The 20,339-nt window shown below is 51.3% G+C and overlaps 7 protein-coding genes across 7 annotated transcripts; 4 read left to right on the top strand and 3 right to left on the bottom strand.

Moving 5' to 3' along the window:
* Window positions 1-133: 133 nt before the first annotated feature.
* On the bottom strand, window positions 134-3,180 carry CC1G_14538 (hypothetical protein; the record flags this gene model as incomplete). Its single annotated transcript, XM_002911060.1, has 2 exons — window positions 134-1,029; window positions 1,209-3,180. 2 exons carry the CDS (start codon window positions 3,178-3,180, stop codon window positions 134-136), a joined length of 2,868 nt encoding a protein of 955 aa, XP_002911106.1.
* Window positions 3,181-4,686: 1,506 nt separating this feature from the next.
* On the top strand, window positions 4,687-5,888 carry CC1G_14537 (hypothetical protein; the record flags this gene model as incomplete). Its single annotated transcript, XM_002911059.1, has 4 exons — window positions 4,687-4,780; window positions 5,182-5,431; window positions 5,609-5,646; window positions 5,743-5,888. 4 exons carry the CDS (start codon window positions 4,687-4,689, stop codon window positions 5,886-5,888), a joined length of 528 nt encoding a protein of 175 aa, XP_002911105.1.
* A 706-nt stretch (window positions 5,889-6,594) lies between these two features.
* Window positions 6,595-7,775, bottom strand: CC1G_06707 (hypothetical protein; the record flags this gene model as incomplete). The annotated part of the gene is made up of 2 exons (XM_001839442.2): window positions 6,595-7,022; window positions 7,103-7,775. 2 exons carry the CDS (start codon window positions 7,773-7,775, stop codon window positions 6,595-6,597), a joined length of 1,101 nt encoding a protein of 366 aa, XP_001839494.2.
* Window positions 7,776-8,623: 848 nt separating this feature from the next.
* Window positions 8,624-10,054, top strand: CC1G_06708 (hypothetical protein; the record flags this gene model as incomplete). The annotated part of the gene is made up of 10 exons (XM_001839443.1): window positions 8,624-8,633; window positions 8,683-8,763; window positions 8,821-8,965; window positions 9,029-9,141; window positions 9,197-9,219; window positions 9,289-9,369; window positions 9,426-9,465; window positions 9,527-9,704; window positions 9,762-9,832; window positions 9,897-10,054. 10 exons carry the CDS (start codon window positions 8,624-8,626, stop codon window positions 10,052-10,054), a joined length of 900 nt encoding a protein of 299 aa, XP_001839495.1.
* Window positions 10,055-10,461: 407 nt separating this feature from the next.
* CC1G_06709 (hypothetical protein) lies at window positions 10,462-11,826 on the top strand (the record flags this gene model as incomplete). Its single annotated transcript, XM_001839444.2, has 4 exons — window positions 10,462-11,239; window positions 11,288-11,622; window positions 11,684-11,750; window positions 11,816-11,826. The coding sequence occupies 4 exons, from the start codon at window positions 10,462-10,464 to the stop codon at window positions 11,824-11,826; spliced, it is 1,191 nt and encodes a 396-aa protein (XP_001839496.2).
* A 1,375-nt stretch (window positions 11,827-13,201) lies between these two features.
* CC1G_06710 (hypothetical protein) lies at window positions 13,202-14,075 on the top strand (the record flags this gene model as incomplete). Its single annotated transcript, XM_001839445.2, has 2 exons — window positions 13,202-13,370; window positions 13,424-14,075. Exons 1-2 carry the CDS (start codon window positions 13,351-13,353, stop codon window positions 14,073-14,075), a joined length of 672 nt encoding a protein of 223 aa, XP_001839497.2. The 5' UTR covers window positions 13,202-13,350.
* Window positions 14,076-17,926: 3,851 nt separating this feature from the next.
* On the bottom strand, window positions 17,927-18,678 carry CC1G_14536 (hypothetical protein; the record flags this gene model as incomplete). Its single annotated transcript, XM_002911058.1, has 2 exons — window positions 17,927-18,233; window positions 18,593-18,678. 2 exons carry the CDS (start codon window positions 18,676-18,678, stop codon window positions 17,927-17,929), a joined length of 393 nt encoding a protein of 130 aa, XP_002911104.1.
* Window positions 18,679-20,339: the final 1,661 nt, after the last annotated feature.

Genomic DNA, 20,339 nt, shown 5'->3' with positions numbered 1-20,339 from the left:
ACACATTTCACGAACGAAAATAAAAAAGGTAGACAGAATACAGAGCGGTGGATATCAAATCAATCAAATGCACCATCTCCCAACGTCTCACCCCCACCCCTAAAACCCCACCCCTAAAACCCCCACCCCCTCCTCAAACCTCCAACCTAACAGGCGCCAAATAACTCTCCGGCACAAGCCCATGCCTCACCTTCGTCCCATCACTCCTAACAACATCAACACCTCCACCTCCCATCCCCACATTCTCCTCCGTAACACGTACATTTTCTTCCGTTACTTCCAGGGGGATCAGGTCCATGCTGTCGTCTGCCCCTCCTTCTCCCATTTGCGTTGGTGTTTGTGGTTGTGGTTGTGTTGAAGGTGGTTGTGTTGAAGGTGTTTGTTGCGTAGCAGATGCAGATGAGGTAGACGCGGAAGAAGACGAAGCCTTCAAACTCTCCAAAAAATCCTTCCCAGGCCTCCACCCAACCTCAACAACAGCCCACCCAACCCCACCTCCCCGTCCCACAACACGCACAAGCTGGTCCTCCACTAACCTAACCTCAGCCGTACCCTCCGGCTCAAACGCAAACAGCGCACGGTAGATACCCGGGTACATCGGTTCTTCTTCCTCCATCTCTTCCTCTTCCTCGCCGTCCAGTTCTCCGTCATCCATGTCGTGGTCGACCCCGTCTTGGAACTGATCCTCGCCGTACTGCGGACCGTCGTCGTAATCCTCGTCGTCGGCGTCCATAAAGTTCCTATCCAGATCACTCCGACTCGGGAACCCCCCTCCTCCCCCACTCGCACCACCATACCCCGCACTACCACCATACCCACCACCACCAACAAACCCCCCAGTATTCCAACTCAACCTCCCAAAACCCATCCTAAAACTATCCCACCCAGCATCATCCCCCCACGTCTCCTCTTCCTCCTCGTCACCAGACGTCGTAGACGACGCGTTCGAAGAGGTGGATGACCGCCACGAGTTGTTGGATGAGATCGAGGATGTACTGTGTGTCCGGCGGGAGTGTTGCGCGCGGCGGGCTGTGGAAAGGAGAAAGAGCAAGGGATGTGGTTAGTGGCGAACAAACAAGCGCAAGAATGGAGGGAATGGAAGAGCGGAAAATGGAAAGAGAAACGAGAATGCACACACAACAACCCAACCACAAAACCCAAACCCCAAACCCCAAAAACCAAAATATAAAAATAAAAACGACACTCACCAACAACCCACCCCCTCCTCAACCTCCGATTCAACCTCGCAACTCTATTACTCTTCGGAACATGAACTCCCAACCCCCGATGCCGCTCATCCTCATCCGGAAAAGCAAAATCTCGAATCTTGATGTATACCGTCTTGGAGACGCGTTTAATCGTAGATGACGGCGGTGCAGCAGACAGGCTGTTGCGGTTCGATGTCGTCGTCGCCCCCGGCTCTGGTTGTGCTTGTGATTGTGACGATGCTGAAGGTAGTGGTGCTGAGAGACTATTACGATTCGACGACGACGACGACGCCTCGTCTTCCCTCGTCCCAGACGGGAACGCGCCAAACGTCGGTGAAGGCGCACTCAGCGGCGTAACCGTACTCGCCACACTCGCCTCACTGCTCGCCGAGTTGGGCGGCGGAGGCGAGAATACGTCTCCACTACCTGCTCCTATCCCGTTGCCCACGCCTGCACTTGTAGCCCCTGACGAAGCAGCGGTAGGCGTAACCGGTGGTTGCTGCTGCTGCTGCTGATAACTCGCAAACACACTCCCACCACCTGCACCAAATTGCGTAGGACTAGCCAACGGACTCGGCAGCACAAAACTGCTCAACTGGGATTGTCGTTTTTGGGAGAGCGAGTTGGCGCGCGAAAGCGAGCCAGAATGCGAATGGGAATGGGAGTACGAATTGGAATTGGAATGCCCGTGACCAAGCGTGAACACCCCCGACGGCGGCCGACTCCCACCACCACCACCACCTCCTCCTCCAGACCGACTCGAACTGCTCAGCGCAGCCGAGAGGCGTTTCGAATTGGACGGCGAGTTGGTCGTGGCGGAGAGTGCTGGAGAGGGCGGCGCGGGGCGCGAGGAGGTCAACGAAAAGTCGGGTGGGAAGTAGGATGAAGGTGGGCGCGAGGATGATGATGTTGGGTTGAACCCGGAGGGACTGCGAGGTGTCGTTGGTGTTTTTTCTTGGGAGAGGCGTTTGGAGGGTATCGTGATGTTCGAGGGTGTGGATGATGTTGCTGGCATCGCTGATGTCGAGGTCGCGGTCGAGGTCAAAGTCGAGGTTGTGGAACCGGGTAAACCGGTGGTCGCAGTCGTTATCGAAGAATCACCATGAACGAAACCATTGACTCCATTCACACTCCCCAAGTTCAAAGTCGAATTCGAAGCCCGCGTGTTGTTGTTATTGTTCTTGTCGTCAACGATCTCGTCAGACTTGTCTTTCGCGAAGCCCAAAGTCGAAGGCGTAGGTGTCACGGGGGACACCACCATCTTCGAGTCTTCTTGAGATGTGGTGATGTGGGGTTGAGGGTTACCAGCAGAAGACAATAGCGTCGCCGTTGACGTTGGCGTCTGGCCTGATTTCTTGGGGTTACTATTTCCGCTTTCGCGCTTTGAATTCAAATTCGTCGATGCTGCGTTCGGAGTTGAATTGCGTTTGGGCACGACCGAGTCTTCCTCCTCGATGATGCCATTCATGGGTCCTGCCGATGAATCGACACCGTGGCCGTTGACTGCTGCTGTTCCGTTCAGTGCAGGGGTGATGTTAGTCGAAGTCGAAGTGGCGGATGTATCCCGAGTGCCGTTGGTGATCCCCAAGCCGGCACCGCCAAGCATATAAGCGTTCGCGGAGGTCTTCCTCGGCGGGGGCTTAACCGCAAACTCGTGCGCGCCAGGCGTAGGCGGCGGCAAGAACGACGATGAGGGCGATGGGAACGGCGAGGCCGATGCAGGTGCCGGAGCTTCCAACGATATCCCGCCTCCTCCTCCGCGGGACGACGACGTCGAGTTGCTGGTGCTGTTGCCGGTTGTGGTCGTGGTTTCGTGGGGTGCTAGAGCGCGGAAGGCGGTTAGCATCCTGATTTTGATCCAAAGACGATGGCGGGGGATGATAAGTGCCGCCAACCCCGAAGACGACAGAAAGACCACCACAAAAGAGGCTATGAATTTCGCGGATGCGAGGACGCTACTAGCAGCGATCATGGTTCACATTCAACGGACGTGAGGCCTGCATGCAACCACCACTAATCCATACATCGACCTCCATCCGTATTTGTCGTTTTGTTTTTATTGTTATGGCTCGCTCGTGTCATCCGCGAGGCAGTGGGCATCCTGATTCCAACTCTGGATGCCCAAAACGGCGATCAAAAATCGAAATAGACCTCCTCACCTTGTACCGTCGTCGCCATTATTATTATTCCTTTCTTTTCCTCGATTTCAATACGTTCTTGTCTTTACCCCTCGTCAGCTGGATAGATATGCGGAGGAGATAGACCAAACGTACGATGTGCGATGGTTCGTTTAAAGGCGGCCGCAGAAAAATCAACCAACGGTCCAATCCTTATCCCGAGATAATAGCGTGCTCGTTTAGATCCACCCTCCCAAGGCTACGTTTCTCTTCTCTCCAAAGCGGGCGTTTCAATCCTTTCCCTATACCCCTTTCTCCTTCGACTATCAATTCTCTCCTGCTGCGGTCAGTCGGTCGTCCCTCGCTGCGTGCGTGCGTGCGTTTCAGAATTCGACCCCCGATATAGACCAACGGGTGCCCCTGGTGTCAGTCGTCCTTCAACAATATCGCCTCGTCCGTCGAGCAAAATAGATTGAAGAAAGACGAGTTGAAAACGAGGATGCAAGAAACAAAAAAACGAAGGTGGAAAAGAAAGGTACGGGGTGAATGCTGAATGCGATGTTCTTGCCTGAGAAGAGAATAGGACTCGAGTTGGTGGTGCCTTGGGTCCATCGAGCCACCGTTGCCTAGGTGACGCGGGTTGTTATGACTAATTCTTGATTACATACCCTATCTAACCCCTAATTTGGTTTGCCGCGCAGTTAGGGGTTTACGGTCCTTTCTCGACGTCGAGGAGGCCTTGCATATAGCCTACAAATGTGTAAAACCAATCTATTGCTTTGAGAGGTGATTAAATATAGCGCAACGCCTAATATCTATGACGATAAATACCTCCTAGGCTGGTAAGATAAAAATAATCTGTAGGAAAGAAATTTCTGTAATTCCTTTCGATCAGAACGGCTGCCACGACTCGTGGTCGGTATGTAACCACCGTCCCTCCACGTTCCAAACGACGTGTTCCAGTAATGTAAGCTCCCGTTCTTCAAGCCTCATCTAAGTATCACCATTTACTCATCTCTAAACTCAACACTGATTCCATCCCATCCCCTGTCATCGACCTCGTCTCTCTTTTGAATCCTCGTCTCTTCGGAGGATAAATACTTAGTGCTTAGTTACACACCACTTCCAGTGCCACTGCCTACCATGACTATCCCAAATCGTCGCCGGGAGATCTAGAGTCCACCTTCACAAAAGAACTTAGAAGCCAATGGCTTTTAAATTGCCTGTTCTACCAAACAGTGTACATAGCCCATAGACGTGGACTACACATCTATCTATCTATCTATCTATAGTACAAGTTAAAGTTATACTACCTACTTACATTCTACTGTACATCGCGCCTCGCTGAGCGCTGATGCATGATGGCCCGAGTCTCCAGAGTCCAGCCTGAGTGTGGCCTGAGTGGACACCGTGACTCGGATGACCACTTTTATGCGCGCAATCGGCGCGCTGCCAGTGCGTATGAGCCATGGCTAGGACAACCAACACAAAGTAGTGATGTAATGATCATCCAGTGGTTTCGTGAGGGAGATCGGAATCCGGACTCATTCTAGTAGTACAAAGTAAAGTTTCAAGTTCCAAAAAGATCGTAGTCTCCACATCATTGAGGGAGGGGGAAAAACCTGGCCTTTGCACCTGAAAAGGTTCGGGATCAGCCTCCGCGGCACTTGGTAGTACTACCGATGCTAGTAGTATGCTACCCGGTACAGGCTACACCCATGGCAGTCCCTGTCGACACAATCCCCACCTTGCTCACTATCACTAAGTCTAAGCTCAACGTACAAAGGCCTCAGTCTCGGACCTAGGTAGCCGCACACGATCCGCAAGGACCACGTCTAATAATAAATTCCCTCCAGTCGGCCGTCCGAATTATTTAATTATTAATACAATAACATTAATCATTGCGAGCGCTGCACTCGCCATATACTACCTTCAAGAACCGAAATTGATGCAAGGTCTTAGGTTGGTGAATTCGAGGGAGGGCGAGATTGTTTCCGCTAGTACTGCTAGTGGTGAAGATGGCGCTGGAATGATAGTAGATGTGATCGCTCTTCGGAGGAGGAGGAGGAGGAGCGGGAGGAGCAGGAAAATGACCAAGCCACGCAAGTGACGAAGTGGCGCACTTCACTGGACATTGAGTAATATTGAGTGGTAAATGCCAAGAGGCGGCAGATTCACCGATCCACGCCATAGGTTCTCGAATGATGGCAATCACAATTCCGCTGTTCGTATCAGCATGGATCACGAACTGAACGTCGGCAGAGTACGAGGGAGGCTCTCCAGACAGCTACATGGAGGGCTGTACTCGTCGTCTGCGCTCGGTGAGCCCTGGAACGAGTCACCATGATGAAGGAAACACTCCACTCGATGAAAAAGGGCCCTAGGACAATCTTCCACCCCCAACTCAGACTCGACAGTCAAGCCTGCCGCCGTGGCAATCAGAGTAGTTATCCCCATTTTGGGGGGGAGGGGGGGGGACCTCCTCCGTGAGAAACCATGGCCTGGATCGGGGAATCTGACGCCTCTTGGTAAATGCAATCGTCAAGGTAATGAAAATCGATGACATCAAATCTGTGAAAAGAGGTTCTGAGAGGCGGGCGACAGTGAAGCGAGGAAGAAACATAAAAGACAAACACACCAGTTTTCAGAGTATCCATAATAACGAACGGCCTCCAGCTCGAGGTTTCATCCGTTGAGTTGGGATCGAGCGCGACAAGTAGGGAAGGACAGGGGTAACCCCCGGGTAGCCGGACACCTACCCTTACCCCCACCCCCCAAAACCCCTACCCCTGACTGAGGGGTAGGGGTAGTACCCTTACCCCCAACCCTGGGGGTTTTGACCAAGGGTTTTAATCATTTTGGCACTAACAATTACTTACAGTTGTCTATATGTATATTTTTATGTGTTTTATTGCGCATACAGCAGTTATTTAGTAGAAAATATACATAGATGCTGAAATAAATGGGTTTTGATTGATTTTTATCAAAACCCTTACCCCCGACCGGGGGTAGGGGTTTGGCCAAGGGTAGCCGGAGATCTACCCTTACCCCTACCCCCGCTCTACCCTTGGCCTCTACCCCGGGGGTTTTAAAACCCCTTGACCATCCCTAGCGACAAGCTTGATCTACCCGTGTGCTACAAGCAGTCAAGTTCTGATTCCTGAAGGGCACAAGGCCGGAGCTTCGCAAACACATTCCTCTCCGGGCATAAAATATGGCATGCGAATAGAGTGTCAATGGTAGGCTTTAGTACTTATATAACCACCACGTTACGAATTCCCAATCTCCACAGAGACCCGGATTTTTGCTTCCACATCCTTAAAGGCCAAACGCGCCATCTCCTCCGCTTTCCGCTTACAGGTATCCTCCTCAGGTAACGGCCCAGCAGCGAACAAATTCCTAACCCCAAACTCCACCTGCACCTCACGTAGCCTCGGCAAGCGCGTCCGATCCTGCAGAGCACCCCCCAGGTCCCCCCATTCGGCCGCTGCATCGACGAGGTGCATGAAGACGCTCGGGTCTAAGATATCAAAGGAAATCGAAATCGTTTCGAGCGATTGCTCGACGGAAGGAAGCGAGCGAGCGAGGCTGGTGACGAGGTGGAGTGCGTCGTCGATGCGCCATACGCCGGATAGGCTGAAGAGGAGGTGGCGAAGACAGACGAGGCCTTCAAGATCGAGGGAGAAGGGCCGCATTTCTGAATGCCAAAGAGTTTGATATTCGGAGTTCCAGTCAGCGGTGATATCAGGACAGGAGCGTGAGACCATCCGTACTCACCAAGCGCATTGACTTGCATCACCTCCAACGAATTAGCAGCGAATGTAAGGAGGCGTCGGGGGCACGGAAAGACGTCCTTGGAGGGGACGGTGACCCTGAGAACTCTGAGATTCGATCCTTGACGCGTCCCCGCATCGACAGGCTCCCCCTCGTTTTCCGAGTGGCAGAACGATGGCTCGTATATGGTGATCATTTGTGCCCTCGGGTTGAGCGCCGAATCCAGTGGGAAATCTTTACAGGCGAAGATACGGAGTGTCGAGAGGGGACTCCTTGTGCAAAGCGATGATATCGATTGTGCCAATGGTTCAGGGAGAGACAGGAACGAAATCGAGTCCATCGCCAAGTCGCTGACCTCTGTGAGATGAAGGAGCAAGTCCGGAAGTGCGGGGCAGTGCACGGTGGACAGCGAGGATGTCGCGATAACCAAATTCTTGACATATTTTCCATACCCCGGGTTCGCGGAGAGGATCGCGAGGAGACGCTCGATGGGCCCGCTGCGTTCCAACTCGATTGCTGCGCGCCGGAAGAGGCGGGGTCGGAAGTGCTCTGCGAAAGTCTTGCACGTTAACATGCAGGATTTCACGGTTGAAGGGTGGGTTTCTGTTGTATGTGAGGTGTGAAGAGCCACCTTTGCTAGGAGCTCTGAAGGAAGGTCCAGGATTGGGCAAGCCATCATGGAGGATCGCTGCAGAGTTTAGGTTTTCGTAGATGGCCGTTCTCGAAGAGCTTTGATATCATCAAACCGGCTTGATTCAGGATCTGTCGGCATCCTTCGCGATCCTGTTAGCCCTTCGGGATCCACGTCGAGGCAAGCTTGAAAGCGCAAGTTTATCTTGCGCAGCAACTCTTCCAAGGGAACAATCCGCTTTGAATTCTCCGTCGTTGTTGGTGAGAGCAACTGTGTGCGAGGGAACGAAACCTCGACGGTAAGAGAACACCGTTCCGCAGCGGGATCTGCACCGGGATTGTCAACACCTTCTCTAGGGACCCGCGACTGGCTTCCCACCATTACTTGCATGGGGTGGATACCTCTGTCAGTAATAGGCATATAGGTATATTGTGCTCTGACAGTATTCTAATCAAATTCTTTCAGTTTTGTACGAAATATACTTCATACCATTCAAGTTGCCCATGTCTAACTGTTATGTTGTACTCCTCCTGCGAAAATCTGGTCGCTACCGACTGGTGCTTCTCTGATTTGACGTCTGCGGGCCGCAGCGATGTGGAAATTCTCTCCACAGAAGTTCTCGGTGCCTTGTCTCCCGCGAGGCGATAGATCACCGTCGCCTTCTACAGCTTACCGCAGGCGTTTCGAAAATCTTGCGTGGTGAACATTGCAAAGCAGTGTTGGAATTCGGCCCTAAAAAATTTGCAGTTGTTTAATACCATGAAAAATATTTCTGGCTGCGGTCCTCGGGTGCTAAGCCTCAGGGTATAAAGGCTCGACTGCTCGCAGAGAGGAAATCGCATCTACCCCCTCAACTTCAGAACTCGAACTTTCGCATATCGACTCGTCCCTACATGGCTAGCGGTTAGATACTCCACACTAGCAACTCAAACACTGACTTATATCTCAACAGAAGATTTAGGCAATGCATATGGCTACGCCCCCACCAAATCTGTAGCCATTGCCTTCGTCGTTCTGTTCAGTATCTCCACCGGTGAGCATCCGGGCCCGTCGCAGGTCGCCATCTAGGAAGCTCACTCGCTGGATCTAGTCGGTCATATCGTTCAAGCAACCGCTCGCAAGCAATGGTTTCTGTTTGCGACAGCTATTTTCTGTGGCATCCTCGAGGTTGTTGGCTGGAGTGCACGCTTGAAATCCCATTTCGACCCTTTCGATTTGCTTCCGTATCAAATCCAGTGAGTCCCGCTTTTTCGAAGACGCTCGAGGATCTGCTTAATTCGCTCGTCGACGGTGCTTAGGACGGTCGCCACCGTACTTGGACCTACCCCGCTCCTGGCCGCCAACTTTGTCATCTTTGGACGGATTATCAGGGTTCTTGGGACAGACTATAGTCGCTTGTCGCCTCGTTGGTGTACGTCTTAATAGATCAATCGTCCGCTCCAACCGTCGCCTAATTTTGCCTCCAGATACTGGTATCTTCTGCACAATTGTCCGTTAGCCACTTGACCTTCGGTATCCTTCAGGTTTCTCACCATACCTCTCCACCACGCTTTTTTAGGACGTTCTGTCTCTGTTCATCCAAGGAGGCGGGGGTGCAGTTGCAGCCATTAACTCGGACACACTGGAGGGAGCCAATAAGGTGCGCTGCTGAGTCCATGCTCTTCATAATGGATACTGGATGTCTTCTGTAATTAGGGTGGATTGATAATGCTGGGGGGCATCATCTTACACGTCGGTGAGTCGCAGCGGCTCAGGCGACGTCCCTTGCCAAGTTAACAACAATCGGTTTAACCCAGTCGCAATCGTCTTCTACGCCCTTCTCGCCGTTGAATATTACATTCGTTTCGTCATCGAAAGGCCTCTTAACAAAATCAATTTGGCCCACAAGCACTACACTGCGAGAGGCCGGTTGACCAAGAGGATCGAGCTCATGCTCGTTGGACTGACGTTCAACACCCTATGCTTGTTTGTTCGGTGCGTGAATCTCAGCTTGACCTTTGTAGTTCACCGAAGTCTAACACTTTATTCCAGAGCTCTGTACCGCACTGTTGAGTTGGCCGAAGGTTGGGGTGGACGTATCCTCCGAACTGAGATCTACTTCAGTGAGTCAAGGTTGTCGATCATTCGAAATTATTCCTTTGTTCACCTTCACCTGCTTGCCGGCAGACTGGCTCGACGGCGCGATGATCGTGTTGGCACTCTGGACCTTCAATATTTTTCATCCGGGGTGGCTTCTTGCGTCGAACGAAAGGGAAACAGGGGAAGAAGATGGAACTCGATATGCCATGTTGGGTCTCAACCGAAGTCCCCGGAATTCTGAGTAGATGCTTTCAAAATTCTTAGCGGGCCTGCTACACGAAGGCGTTGATCGCCAGTTATATAGCTAAAATACCTGTAGGGTTGGCCTCCAATCTGATCTGGTTAAATATATATACTCGTGTCAAGTCACTTTTGGGGTTGAAAAGGAGAGGTGATGACATGTGCAAGGCCAGCAGCGCCCCTATGGTCTGCGTTGCTAGCATCGAGGAGCGAGTGAAAGGAGTTCCTCTTCATACACCCCTAACTCTACCCTCTGTGTGAGCCGAGGACCAGGCCTTTCGACTCCCCTCTGGCAGCTCCTGTTCTTTGAAGCCGCGGTTCCGAAGTTTAGTCTCAGTCTGAATCAGCCGGGCTTGTCCGTATCGCGGCCGACTCGCGAGCATTCATTTGTGATCTTTTAACCTCCACCGCCATGTCCAAATCCCTCGCCCATCTCCCTGTGGAACTCATCGGTATTATAGCCTCTCTAACCGCCAATGGAGACTACATAGCAAGGAACCGGACGCTTGCAGCCTGTCGCCTAGTCTGCAAAAGGTTCGCGTCGGAGTTTCGCCCCTTCATCTTCGAGGTTCTCCGGGTCAATACGCTACCTTTCCAGAAAAACCCAGTCTCGCTGGTGCAGAAGAAACACAAACTTCTTTCACAGTACCCCCAATTTGCGCCTCTGGTCAAGAAAGTGGTGATAGCCATTTCGGTTACCCACCCTGTCGTGGAAGTCGATGCCTTCTCGAGTCTACTGGACAAACTGGATTCCGTTTCATCGGTTTTTCTGGGACCACCTCTTCCCAGTGAATACATTCGGTACGGGAGACTACCCGCGCCTCTTAGGCAGTCGCTTCTCCGATTGTGTACCGCACCCAGCATCAGATCATTGGCATTTGACTGTATCTTCGAGCTACCGACCACGCTATTCACCCATTCACCCAACCTGACATGCTTGACCTTTTGTGGATCGACTGTTTTTCAAATGGTCAACGTCTCTCAGTCCCCCGTAGTCGGCACCCAAGGATGCAGCCTCCATCTGACAACCAAATCTGACATTCCCCAGGACGTCGCCAGCCTCCCTATCTTCGGAAAGATTGCCAAGTTGACGGGGACGGCCACTCAACACACAGTTGGCACATTCCAGAGGTTAATCCGGGCCTCTTGCTCAAGCGGGGTCTTGACCGAGCTCGACTTGAACTTCCTAGGTAAGTGCGATTTTGCCATCGTGTTCGGCTGGTAACCTTTCCCGAAAGATCACGGCCTGTTCGGTTTCGAACGGCTCCCCATCGACTTTAGTGGTGTTAAGCAATTCACCCATCTTCGACTCACGTTCTCCGGGGCGGCAGCCCTCTTGAATTTCGCGACAATACTTGGCGTCATCAACGACACCGTAGCCTCCCTCTCTCGAGCAGGAGCGACCAGCCTCACTTCAGTCACCATTGCGCTCGACTACACCAAGAGCGAAGACGAGTTCGCCAATGAACTGAAGACGACGGCAGAACTGTGGAAGAAGCTGAATACCGCGCTGTCCAATTCAAAGGACTTTCCGAAACTGTCGTCGGTAAAGCTCGACTTCGTGATGGATATCGTAGCGTATCAGAGATTGTCGGAAGAAACAAGGGAGTCTCTGAAATTCCTCCTACCTTCAGTTCCTTGTGGCGTTTATTCTGCGATCGTCCGGCCAATGCCAACTTTTACTATTCACCATCGGTAATGGTGAGTTTTACATGCCTTTTCCGCATCGACAAAAGGGCGCTGAAATTGTTAGCCTAGCATTTTAGTTGATCCATAATCTCCAAATGGCTTCAGACAACGAAACAACCCTGACACCAAGCCGATTGTAGTGATAAGATTGTAATGATAAATGGTCAGCTAACGACTCTAGAACAGGGAAGACTGTCGGGTCAGTCTATTAATAGGGAAAGCGTCGCTCCTTCCTACCTCCATGGAGGCAGAGACTCCCGTTCCGACGTCATTTCGGCATATACTCTGCTCTTCCTCTATCTACTAAGCTCAGAAGGTCGGCCTAATTGCACTGGTTTCCGGACTCTCAGACTCCCCGTCGCTCCGGGTATATCTTTAGATTTATTTGAAGCTAGAGTTAAGCTAACCATTCGGAATGGTGGCAGTGGTTGACAACCATCGTCGAGTAGTTGGGGTGCAATGAACTTTGATGATATGTGAAGATCAGCTTGTTTCATTGCTGCAGCGCCTTCAGTCTATCCCGTTTAGCCCCAACTGATTGACTGAGTCATCGGAATGTCCTCACGAACCTCTGGCGAGCGCTAAATCCGTTATACCTAAGTAGGCGACCCGGAAAAAACTGCAGAACGGAGAGATGAGAGTGGTTGAAAAGACCAGCGCCGATGGCCATTGGACTGTCGACCTGGGACGACTCCCTTTCAATCAATGACGGTATTCACTGTGGTTCTCGCCTACATGCGTACGATGACGACTCGAGGCTTCGTAATAGAAGAGTAAGCGGCGCCGGGTCACTCTAGACGATCACCTCGCGGTGGTGCAAGTCCAATCGAAGGCGATGGGAGAATCGAAGCACTTCGGAGAAGCGCCGAGCCAAACGGATGTCAGATGGAAGCGGGACTCCTGCGGTGTATTGGGCATTGACATGGAAAGATGAATGCCTTTCAATCTTGTCTAGATTATCAGGCTGAATACTAGATATCGTATAGCTTAAGAGACACAGCCCAATTGTTCTTGCGCCCAATGTAGTTTCATAGCGTCTATTCCTTCACAGGGATGATGTAACTGAAACCGGTGGTAGAAATAATCCGATGTGGGCTTTGCCGCCTAAAGCACGACATTTTCGCAGGTATAAACAGCTCTGAAATAGTTTGAGTGGCAGGATTAGAGGTTTCAAACGCAAGACGCGCCCCATCCAACTGTCCGTTTGATAGATAAGCGCACTATTGACAGAATGAACGGGCAGATCAATAAGGGACCAAGAGGCGTGTAAAGTCTCAGGCACCGGGATTTGACCGGTGCTTAAACACGCCGTGTGTTATCATTTGACGGGCAATGCAACATGCGACCATCTCTCCGTTACAGCTTGCATTCGTCCCGACGCTTACGGCTCTCTTCTTTGCTACATAAACCTCACCACTTCTACAGTCCCCAACACTTCTATTCCTTCTCTTCGGGGCGTCCCACTCTGATCCAGATGTCTGACAGCTCTTCTCTATCGTCTCATGGGCCTCATGCCCACAGTCCTGCGGGATGTCCTGTCACTGGGAGTGCGCATGGCTATTGCCCTGCACAGAAGGGCGACTCACGTTCACCCTGTCCTGCCTTAAATACCATGGCAAACCATGGCTACATGTGAGTCTATATTCGTATTCGCATTGAATGACATTCTCTGACGCAGCTTTTAGTAATCGAGACGGCAAAAACTTGAGCGCTTGGTCAATAGCCAAGGGCCTACGTGAATGTTATGGCCTAACAATGCCATTCTCCATCTTCCTCTCCTACACGACATTCCTTCTCCTTCGTAAATTCCGCCCGATCGACCTCTACGAGATTGGAAAGCATGGGGTGGTGGAGCATAACGCCAGCCTCGTGCACCACGACACGCCACCCGGCCAGATATACGCACCTATCGAAATCGACCAGGGACTTGTGGAAGCAGTCGTCAAGGATGCTCAGACGGTCGTCGAAGCCGAGGTCGAAGTTGACGGCGTAAAGCAGAAGAAGACGGAAACCCTCTACAGCATATTCGACATGGGAAGGTCCCGCGTGCGGAGAGAGAAAGAATCGCCTCCTCTCACATCTGTTCAGGCGAAGATAGCTCGTGGAGAGCTTGCGATCATCCAAGCCGTGTGGGAGAAGAAGGTTGGAGAGAAGGTCGGCTCGCCTATCGAGTGGATTAAGAGGTGGTTGGGGGAAGAACGCTTGCCCGATGGATGGAAGCCGGACAGAGAAGTCGGCTTTGTTGCCACCAACACCCGTAACAAGGCTATCCAAAAAGCCATGGAGGAGATTCGAAAGCAGGAGGCTGAGGCCGCTGATCCAAAAGCTAAACTATAAGTAAAGCATTCGGAATCGACCTCTGCCTCTATATTCACCTACGAACCCGGTATCATCGCACGGCCTTGTAACGTTCGTGTTCTTAATCTTTAGCCTTTTAAAGGGGAATTTAGTATCTCATTCAAATGCTGTTGTTATATTCATACGCTTATAATTGTCCTACTTTACCATGGAATACAGTGCATCTGGTTATTTGAATCTGGACTCGGACGTTGGCTGACGTTGGGTCCATGGACGACTCCAAACACGTTTGAGGCATCGATGCGGCAACGCGACAGCATCCAAGCAAGACCCTTCACCGGCGCCACGTGCGGCGCTCGTCAAGTGGCGTCCATATAGCTAGATGCCACAGCTATGGCTCCCTCATGAGCCATAGTAAAAGACTGGTCTGGATCAAAGTTACGGAAACCCTCCCTGACAAGGTCCTCCTGGTCAACGTCGAGGACGAAGCTTGTTTCCCCACACAAGCATGAAAGGGCCCCACCTGACTCAGGACAAAATAGCAATAGTTCAATCCAGTAGCCGGCGATATTCCGATCCTTCGCCTACGGTGCGGTGAATGAAGGGGTCCGCAGAAGTGAAGACGTGACGCGGTGGAGGACTTCTAACTCAAGAGATCATGAGGTTACCAAGTGGCGCAGTAGTAAGTTGGAGTGTGTACGTCCGAGCGCTGTTTATCCTACTTCGAGAAGGGATCGCGTCAGAACCTGTCGACAGGAGCTCCACTGGCACAAGATCCGTGGCGACATTGTCGGCGCATCCACTGCAGTCAGGCTGTTGAGGGTCGACTGGGGTCCAGAGGAATTTGCTCAGAGGACAGGGATTCTGACCCGATATGAAGCGAGAACAGTACAGCAGCATCTAGAAATGACATTGCAAAACACGACCGCACGCCCAGGCTCCTTCGATGTAAGCACCAGGAAAAACAAAACCCTGAATGTCTTGGGCGAGCCGTCATCAGCATGAGGTCTGTCGTCACCACCGAGGTTATCCCCAGTGGTATAGCCCAGAAGACTTCATCTACCGACCGGCCAGTATACGTTCGTCGACTAGGGTATGTGGCCTCGAGAGGGACCCGAATCTGGAGCCTGGAGGTCGTGTTGAATGTGGGGGAGAGAGAAGAGCGAAGTTGAAGCTCCGCTTCAAACCTGCACGCACAAGGGACTATTCCGACATCACGGGATGTCGTCAACTTCGGCAAGTGGCCCCTGTCTTCAACCTGTCTTTCTGGGCAACACGACAGTAACGCATGCAAAAAGATCGCTGACTTGTACCAGCACGGCAGTGCAGGGCATGAGGATACCTGCTATAATGCTATTCGATATGCGACCCATTTTAACGGGAAATACTCACCTAGTAATCAGACCCTGCCGCGAAAGGCAAGGTTGAAGATCCGTGAACAGGTGATATACGGTATCCTCATTTACCCGTGGAAGCGTCCTCAGCCCTGAAACACGAGACCATCGACATTCGTCATTGAGAGAAACCGCCAGTATGCTGACCAAGAAGTACGCTTTCGTTTTCCTTTCACGAGAGTGTTCATCCCGTTTGAACCCGCGTTCCTCGCCATGAATGGCTTCCCGTTAGGCCTTGATAAGTTCGGACTTAAAAAAGCACGGTATTTGGAAGCTTGTCATCACGGCTTCCCGAGCCTCAACTGCGTCCTTTTGGTACAGTCCCCATACTAGTACGGGGAATAGGTCCGTGAATCCTGGCCGTATTCGGGGATCTCGGTAACGAAGGCTGCACAGCGTATTCAGGAATCAGTATACCAATCCAGCTCTCAATTCCTAGATGTTGTTTGCTGCCTCTTAGAGTCTGATAATACCATCTCTACAAGAGAGCAGATGTTCGAATTCTGGCTCACATCGTTTAAGGACCAAAGTCATGCTCGCGGTACAAAGACAGCTGATTATGATTGTAATCTCGAACAGACCGCTAAAACTGAGCTTAAGCCTCGACTGACGGATCTACATCCTTGTGAAGGGCCGTATCAGACAAGTTTATCCAGGACTTCACAGCACTTGCCATCCACTCTCTCGGTTTGATTAAGATATCTCTCGCTAGTGCTGTGCTCGGCCACGTCGACGTCAGCGGCGAGCCTACAGGCATTCAGTTCCAATTGTTTAAGACAGAGAAGTTGAAACGACCTTGGCCTTCGTGGCTTCAACTAGTCTCAACTGCGATAAATGTTCTCGCTTAGTCTCCCGCACCCAGTCCAGATGCCACTTTATAAGTTAACATCTCTTTCACCCCTGTCTGGGCGCTTGTTACGGAGGCCGATTGTCCACAGCGCACAAGCCCCATAATCCCCTTTTAGAACCGTTAAGTGTGGAAGGACTGCGATTGACATGAAGGGGCGCGACAATCACGATATCGCCATCGTACCCTTCGGGACTAGTTCCCCCGGCCGCAACCTATTCAGAATCCTTTTTAAGTTACCTGCTTTAAAAGTACTAAGAGGTCACAAAGACGGTCCAGAATCTAGACACTTGGGACGATGAGTACCAGTTAAAGAACAACAACATGGTGAGTTGTCCCTGGCGTTGACATCCTTGGTCAATTCACGCCGGAACCTGGGTACACATAGGCGCCCCCTCGTTCCCAGGCCAGAGCCCATACTTGATGCGCATACACCCACACCACACCACTCGTTTGAATTGGTAAGATGTACAGGCACATGGGTATTTTCTGCCGACGTGCCCAGCCTCTAAACCATTCAATCGAATGTATACGGCACGTAGCCTCTCCCAATGCGCGAAGATCGTGCATAGCAACTGCCAGGGCTCGAGTCCACCGTATGTCAATGGCAGTCCATCACGATGATTATCGTGCAGATGGGGAGGGATCCTCGGGATGGACACGCCGATCCCTAAGATGTGTTCCCGATATTTGCCTCCGGGGATTCTTGGCACAGCCGCCTCATGTTCCACCTTCCTTGACATGACTCGTTCGCACATTCAACGGCCAGAATTGGTGTCGACTTCGCAAAGTTCGAGGACCCGCGTGAAGGTCAAGTCAGTCTTTTCTCACTTTGGGGTTTCCCTGACGGAGACTGGTCAGAAAGACTGTATGGCCGAGAAGGGTACAATAGGGAGTTCAACTGCCGTGCGGCCCTCGTGTGCCTCTCGCTCTGTCGTCCTTTCCTACACTTTTTCCGAAAGACTTCGCCTTTTATGGTACTGAATTGGTCACGGTTGCCACATCGTCGCTGCCAATTGCATTCTCTGCAATTGTTGCCGCCCATACGGTTATGTCTTTGCCGACATTTCATTCGCCACTCATTACCCCTCAAAATCTTAGACCAGTTGTACTAGTGTCAGCCTAAACCTGCCTAACCCAACCAATCTATGTCGTTGGACAATTAACAGCATCAGGATATTTCATTGGTAATCGTCAATACAGCTCGGAGGCCGAGTCCTCCTGTGAGCGCTGAGGACGGCCCCGGCGCTTTCACAGAGCGCTCTCATCATACCCAGGACGCAAAAGTACGATTTCCTCGAGGGAAAGTATTTCCAGATTGGATGGCTAACGTTCGATAGGTCCATCAGTCCAGAACTGTCACAGCACGAAGATCGTCTTTGATCCCAAGCTTGATACGGGTTCATGTTTTCGGGGAAGGCACGACTGAAAGGGAAGTCACGGCGCAACAAGGGCTGCTTGGATTAACCGTCATACCCGAGGTCCCGAGCCCACTATTTCACTCGGGATCCCACAAGAACCGAATGGAACAAACTGCGGCTTTTGTTGCGATTTTTCTTTTTTGCCCGGATTTCTGTCTCGGACGGGGAATTTGAAAGGAAGTTCTGCAGATTTTCACTCGGTGGTATTGAGAACGCGACTCCTGTTGATTATTCATTGAACACGTCGACCGTGTCATTCGGGGCGAGCGCCTCTCCTTGTTGGAGGTGAGGAACTCGTGTGATTCGTGGTGGACGGTCAAACCCACGATCCTGCGCAGACAAACCGTTCTCTTTCGAACTCCTGTGGTATGTTGTAGACACTCTTATCATCCAACGCCTTTCCTTGCTATTCATAGTTCGCGGGAGGAGAAATATCGGACCAAGGGTGCTTGGTACTTCGAAGACGCGTCGAAGCTCGAGGGATCTGCAGAGCTTCTTCATCATCCTCGGAGACTTGAGGACTTGGATCAACCCTCTACGGCCCTCCTTTGAATTAGGCTGTAGGAAATACCCGTCCGAATGTATACCTTACTCGTACATCCATCGATAATCCACTGAAACTTCGGTGACGATCCACAAGAAGCACACATACTCACCTGCGAAGCGGCCACAAACACACGGGCAGGGTTCTCGAAGCTCGAAGCACCGTTTGACAAATCTCGTTATGGGCAAATACATAGCCTGAAAGCACACACACACACCCCAAACCTTTTCGCGAAAGGACCATTCGAAATACCACACTGGCCTAGATCCGAGTGTTGGAAAGGCCGCAAATCGTAGGTCCATAGTAGGCTACGATGTATACCGTATGTGTGTTGCGGAGTTGCTACTTACGAGATCATGGGTTCCCGATAAATAGGAGGATCGCCCTCACCAAGCCCACGGCTTCGGCCACGCCGGGAAAGGCGAAGAAACGCCATAACACTACGAACACACAAGAATGACGCTGCCTCATGTTTCCACCCACTACATACAACCTTCCTCACCGACCACACCACCGACTATGTAATGAATTCCCCGGCGAAACACCCCGCCGATCCCCCCAGAAGCCTCTAATTTTAAGCCAAGCAGCGAAATGACGAGATAACACCAGCCCTTTCGAAGAGGAAGAGAAGAAACTTAATTGAGCCGTCGCTCCCGCAAGTCACCTCGTTCGAAATCCGGAAATATTATAGCCACGTATATTCCGTGTATATTCCTTGAATTGTGGATTGGCGCTACCACAACCTGACCATGACGAGCTGGGTGCGACGCAATCGACACCACTCCCATGTGTTCGCAATGGGTTCTTGGAGCTCGGGCTCTTTGCTTGTATGGCGTATGTATTCGGGGTTTTGGAGTTCTTGTACATAGACGTGCACACTGTAGGAGCTGAAACACGCCATTCCTGCATCTTTACATCCTCTTCTGGAAGGGTTGGATCGACTCTTCCCGGTGGATTATCCCTGTTTTCCTAGTTAGGGGACTCCAATACACACTCCAGAATGATACCTCTTCTCCAAGCAAGTGTGCGATTGCTTACTTCCTTGAAATTCGTTAAAGTCGAAGTTGTGCGAACCCCTCATGGATTTGTCCCAAAGTATTTGGTCTTTGTACCGAACCTTAGAAAGCATGCATGTCCTCCAGAAGGGAAAGAAAGACATAATGGTCGCGGAGGAACGAAAGAAGACGTAGGAATGAAAGAGAGAATGGTTCCAGAACCAGATTCTACTCAAAGGGCTCAACAGATTCGGCTAAAACCAACCTCCTGACTCTATTCAAAGGCCAGCGACTCCAAATTGCCCCCTGAAGTAAATTTCAATCTAATTATCTACTAAAGAATGAGACGGACGTCAGACCGTGCAACCCGTCTCCCAATTTCAAAAATCGAAGGGCAGTGTCATTCAGAGTACATATATACTGATATACTCGAGGAATCCGAAGTGCAATTTGCTCGCGGAGGGGCAAGGTAGAAGAGAAACCCCAAGGAGGCTAGGAAGTACCTTCGATCAGCGTCGGAACTATCGCTCATTTCACCACCGAAAGTATGATCATCTGAGGTTCGTAAGATACATGTCGTAAAATAGCAAGTAGGAAACATGACTTGAGATATCGTTAGAAGCTGGAGAAGGCCTTGGTAACAGTTTCAAGAAGGACTTAGCAGGATCGGACGTCTCGGGTATGCAGTACCCGGCATCGAACTCAATTGGTATCCCATCCATGCCGCAAGCCTGAGCCACCGACTCCATGCCGCTGCCGCGAACCTGATTCGCAGCCCAAGACACGTTATAATAACGCAACTGCTCTCTGGCCGCAGTTCACTGTTCATCGCGGCCACCCTTTAAGGATCCTTGCTAAGCATCTCGTCAGACCCTTCAGATGTCTGCCTTTCCGAATTCATTGAATCATCCCCGAGAAACCCAATTGAAAAGACGATCTTACGTTCATACCGTACTCCCCATCTTATCAGAAGCAAGCTCGTGTCATGATCAGTCTTACCAAAAGCCCGGCGGGTCATGATCAGGACTAGTCAGCGCTCAGCAGTCACGAAGGATCTGTCCACCAAGCATGCCAGTATTCACTGCACCTCGATTGACGCTCT

The sequence above is a fragment of the Coprinopsis cinerea genome (assembly GCF_000182895.1).
Source record: "Coprinopsis cinerea okayama7#130 chromosome 5 map unlocalized cont3.5, whole genome shotgun sequence".
NCBI lineage: Eukaryota > Fungi > Basidiomycota > Agaricomycetes > Agaricales > Psathyrellaceae > Coprinopsis > Coprinopsis cinerea.
This window is presented reverse-complemented; position numbering and strand designations above follow the sequence as displayed.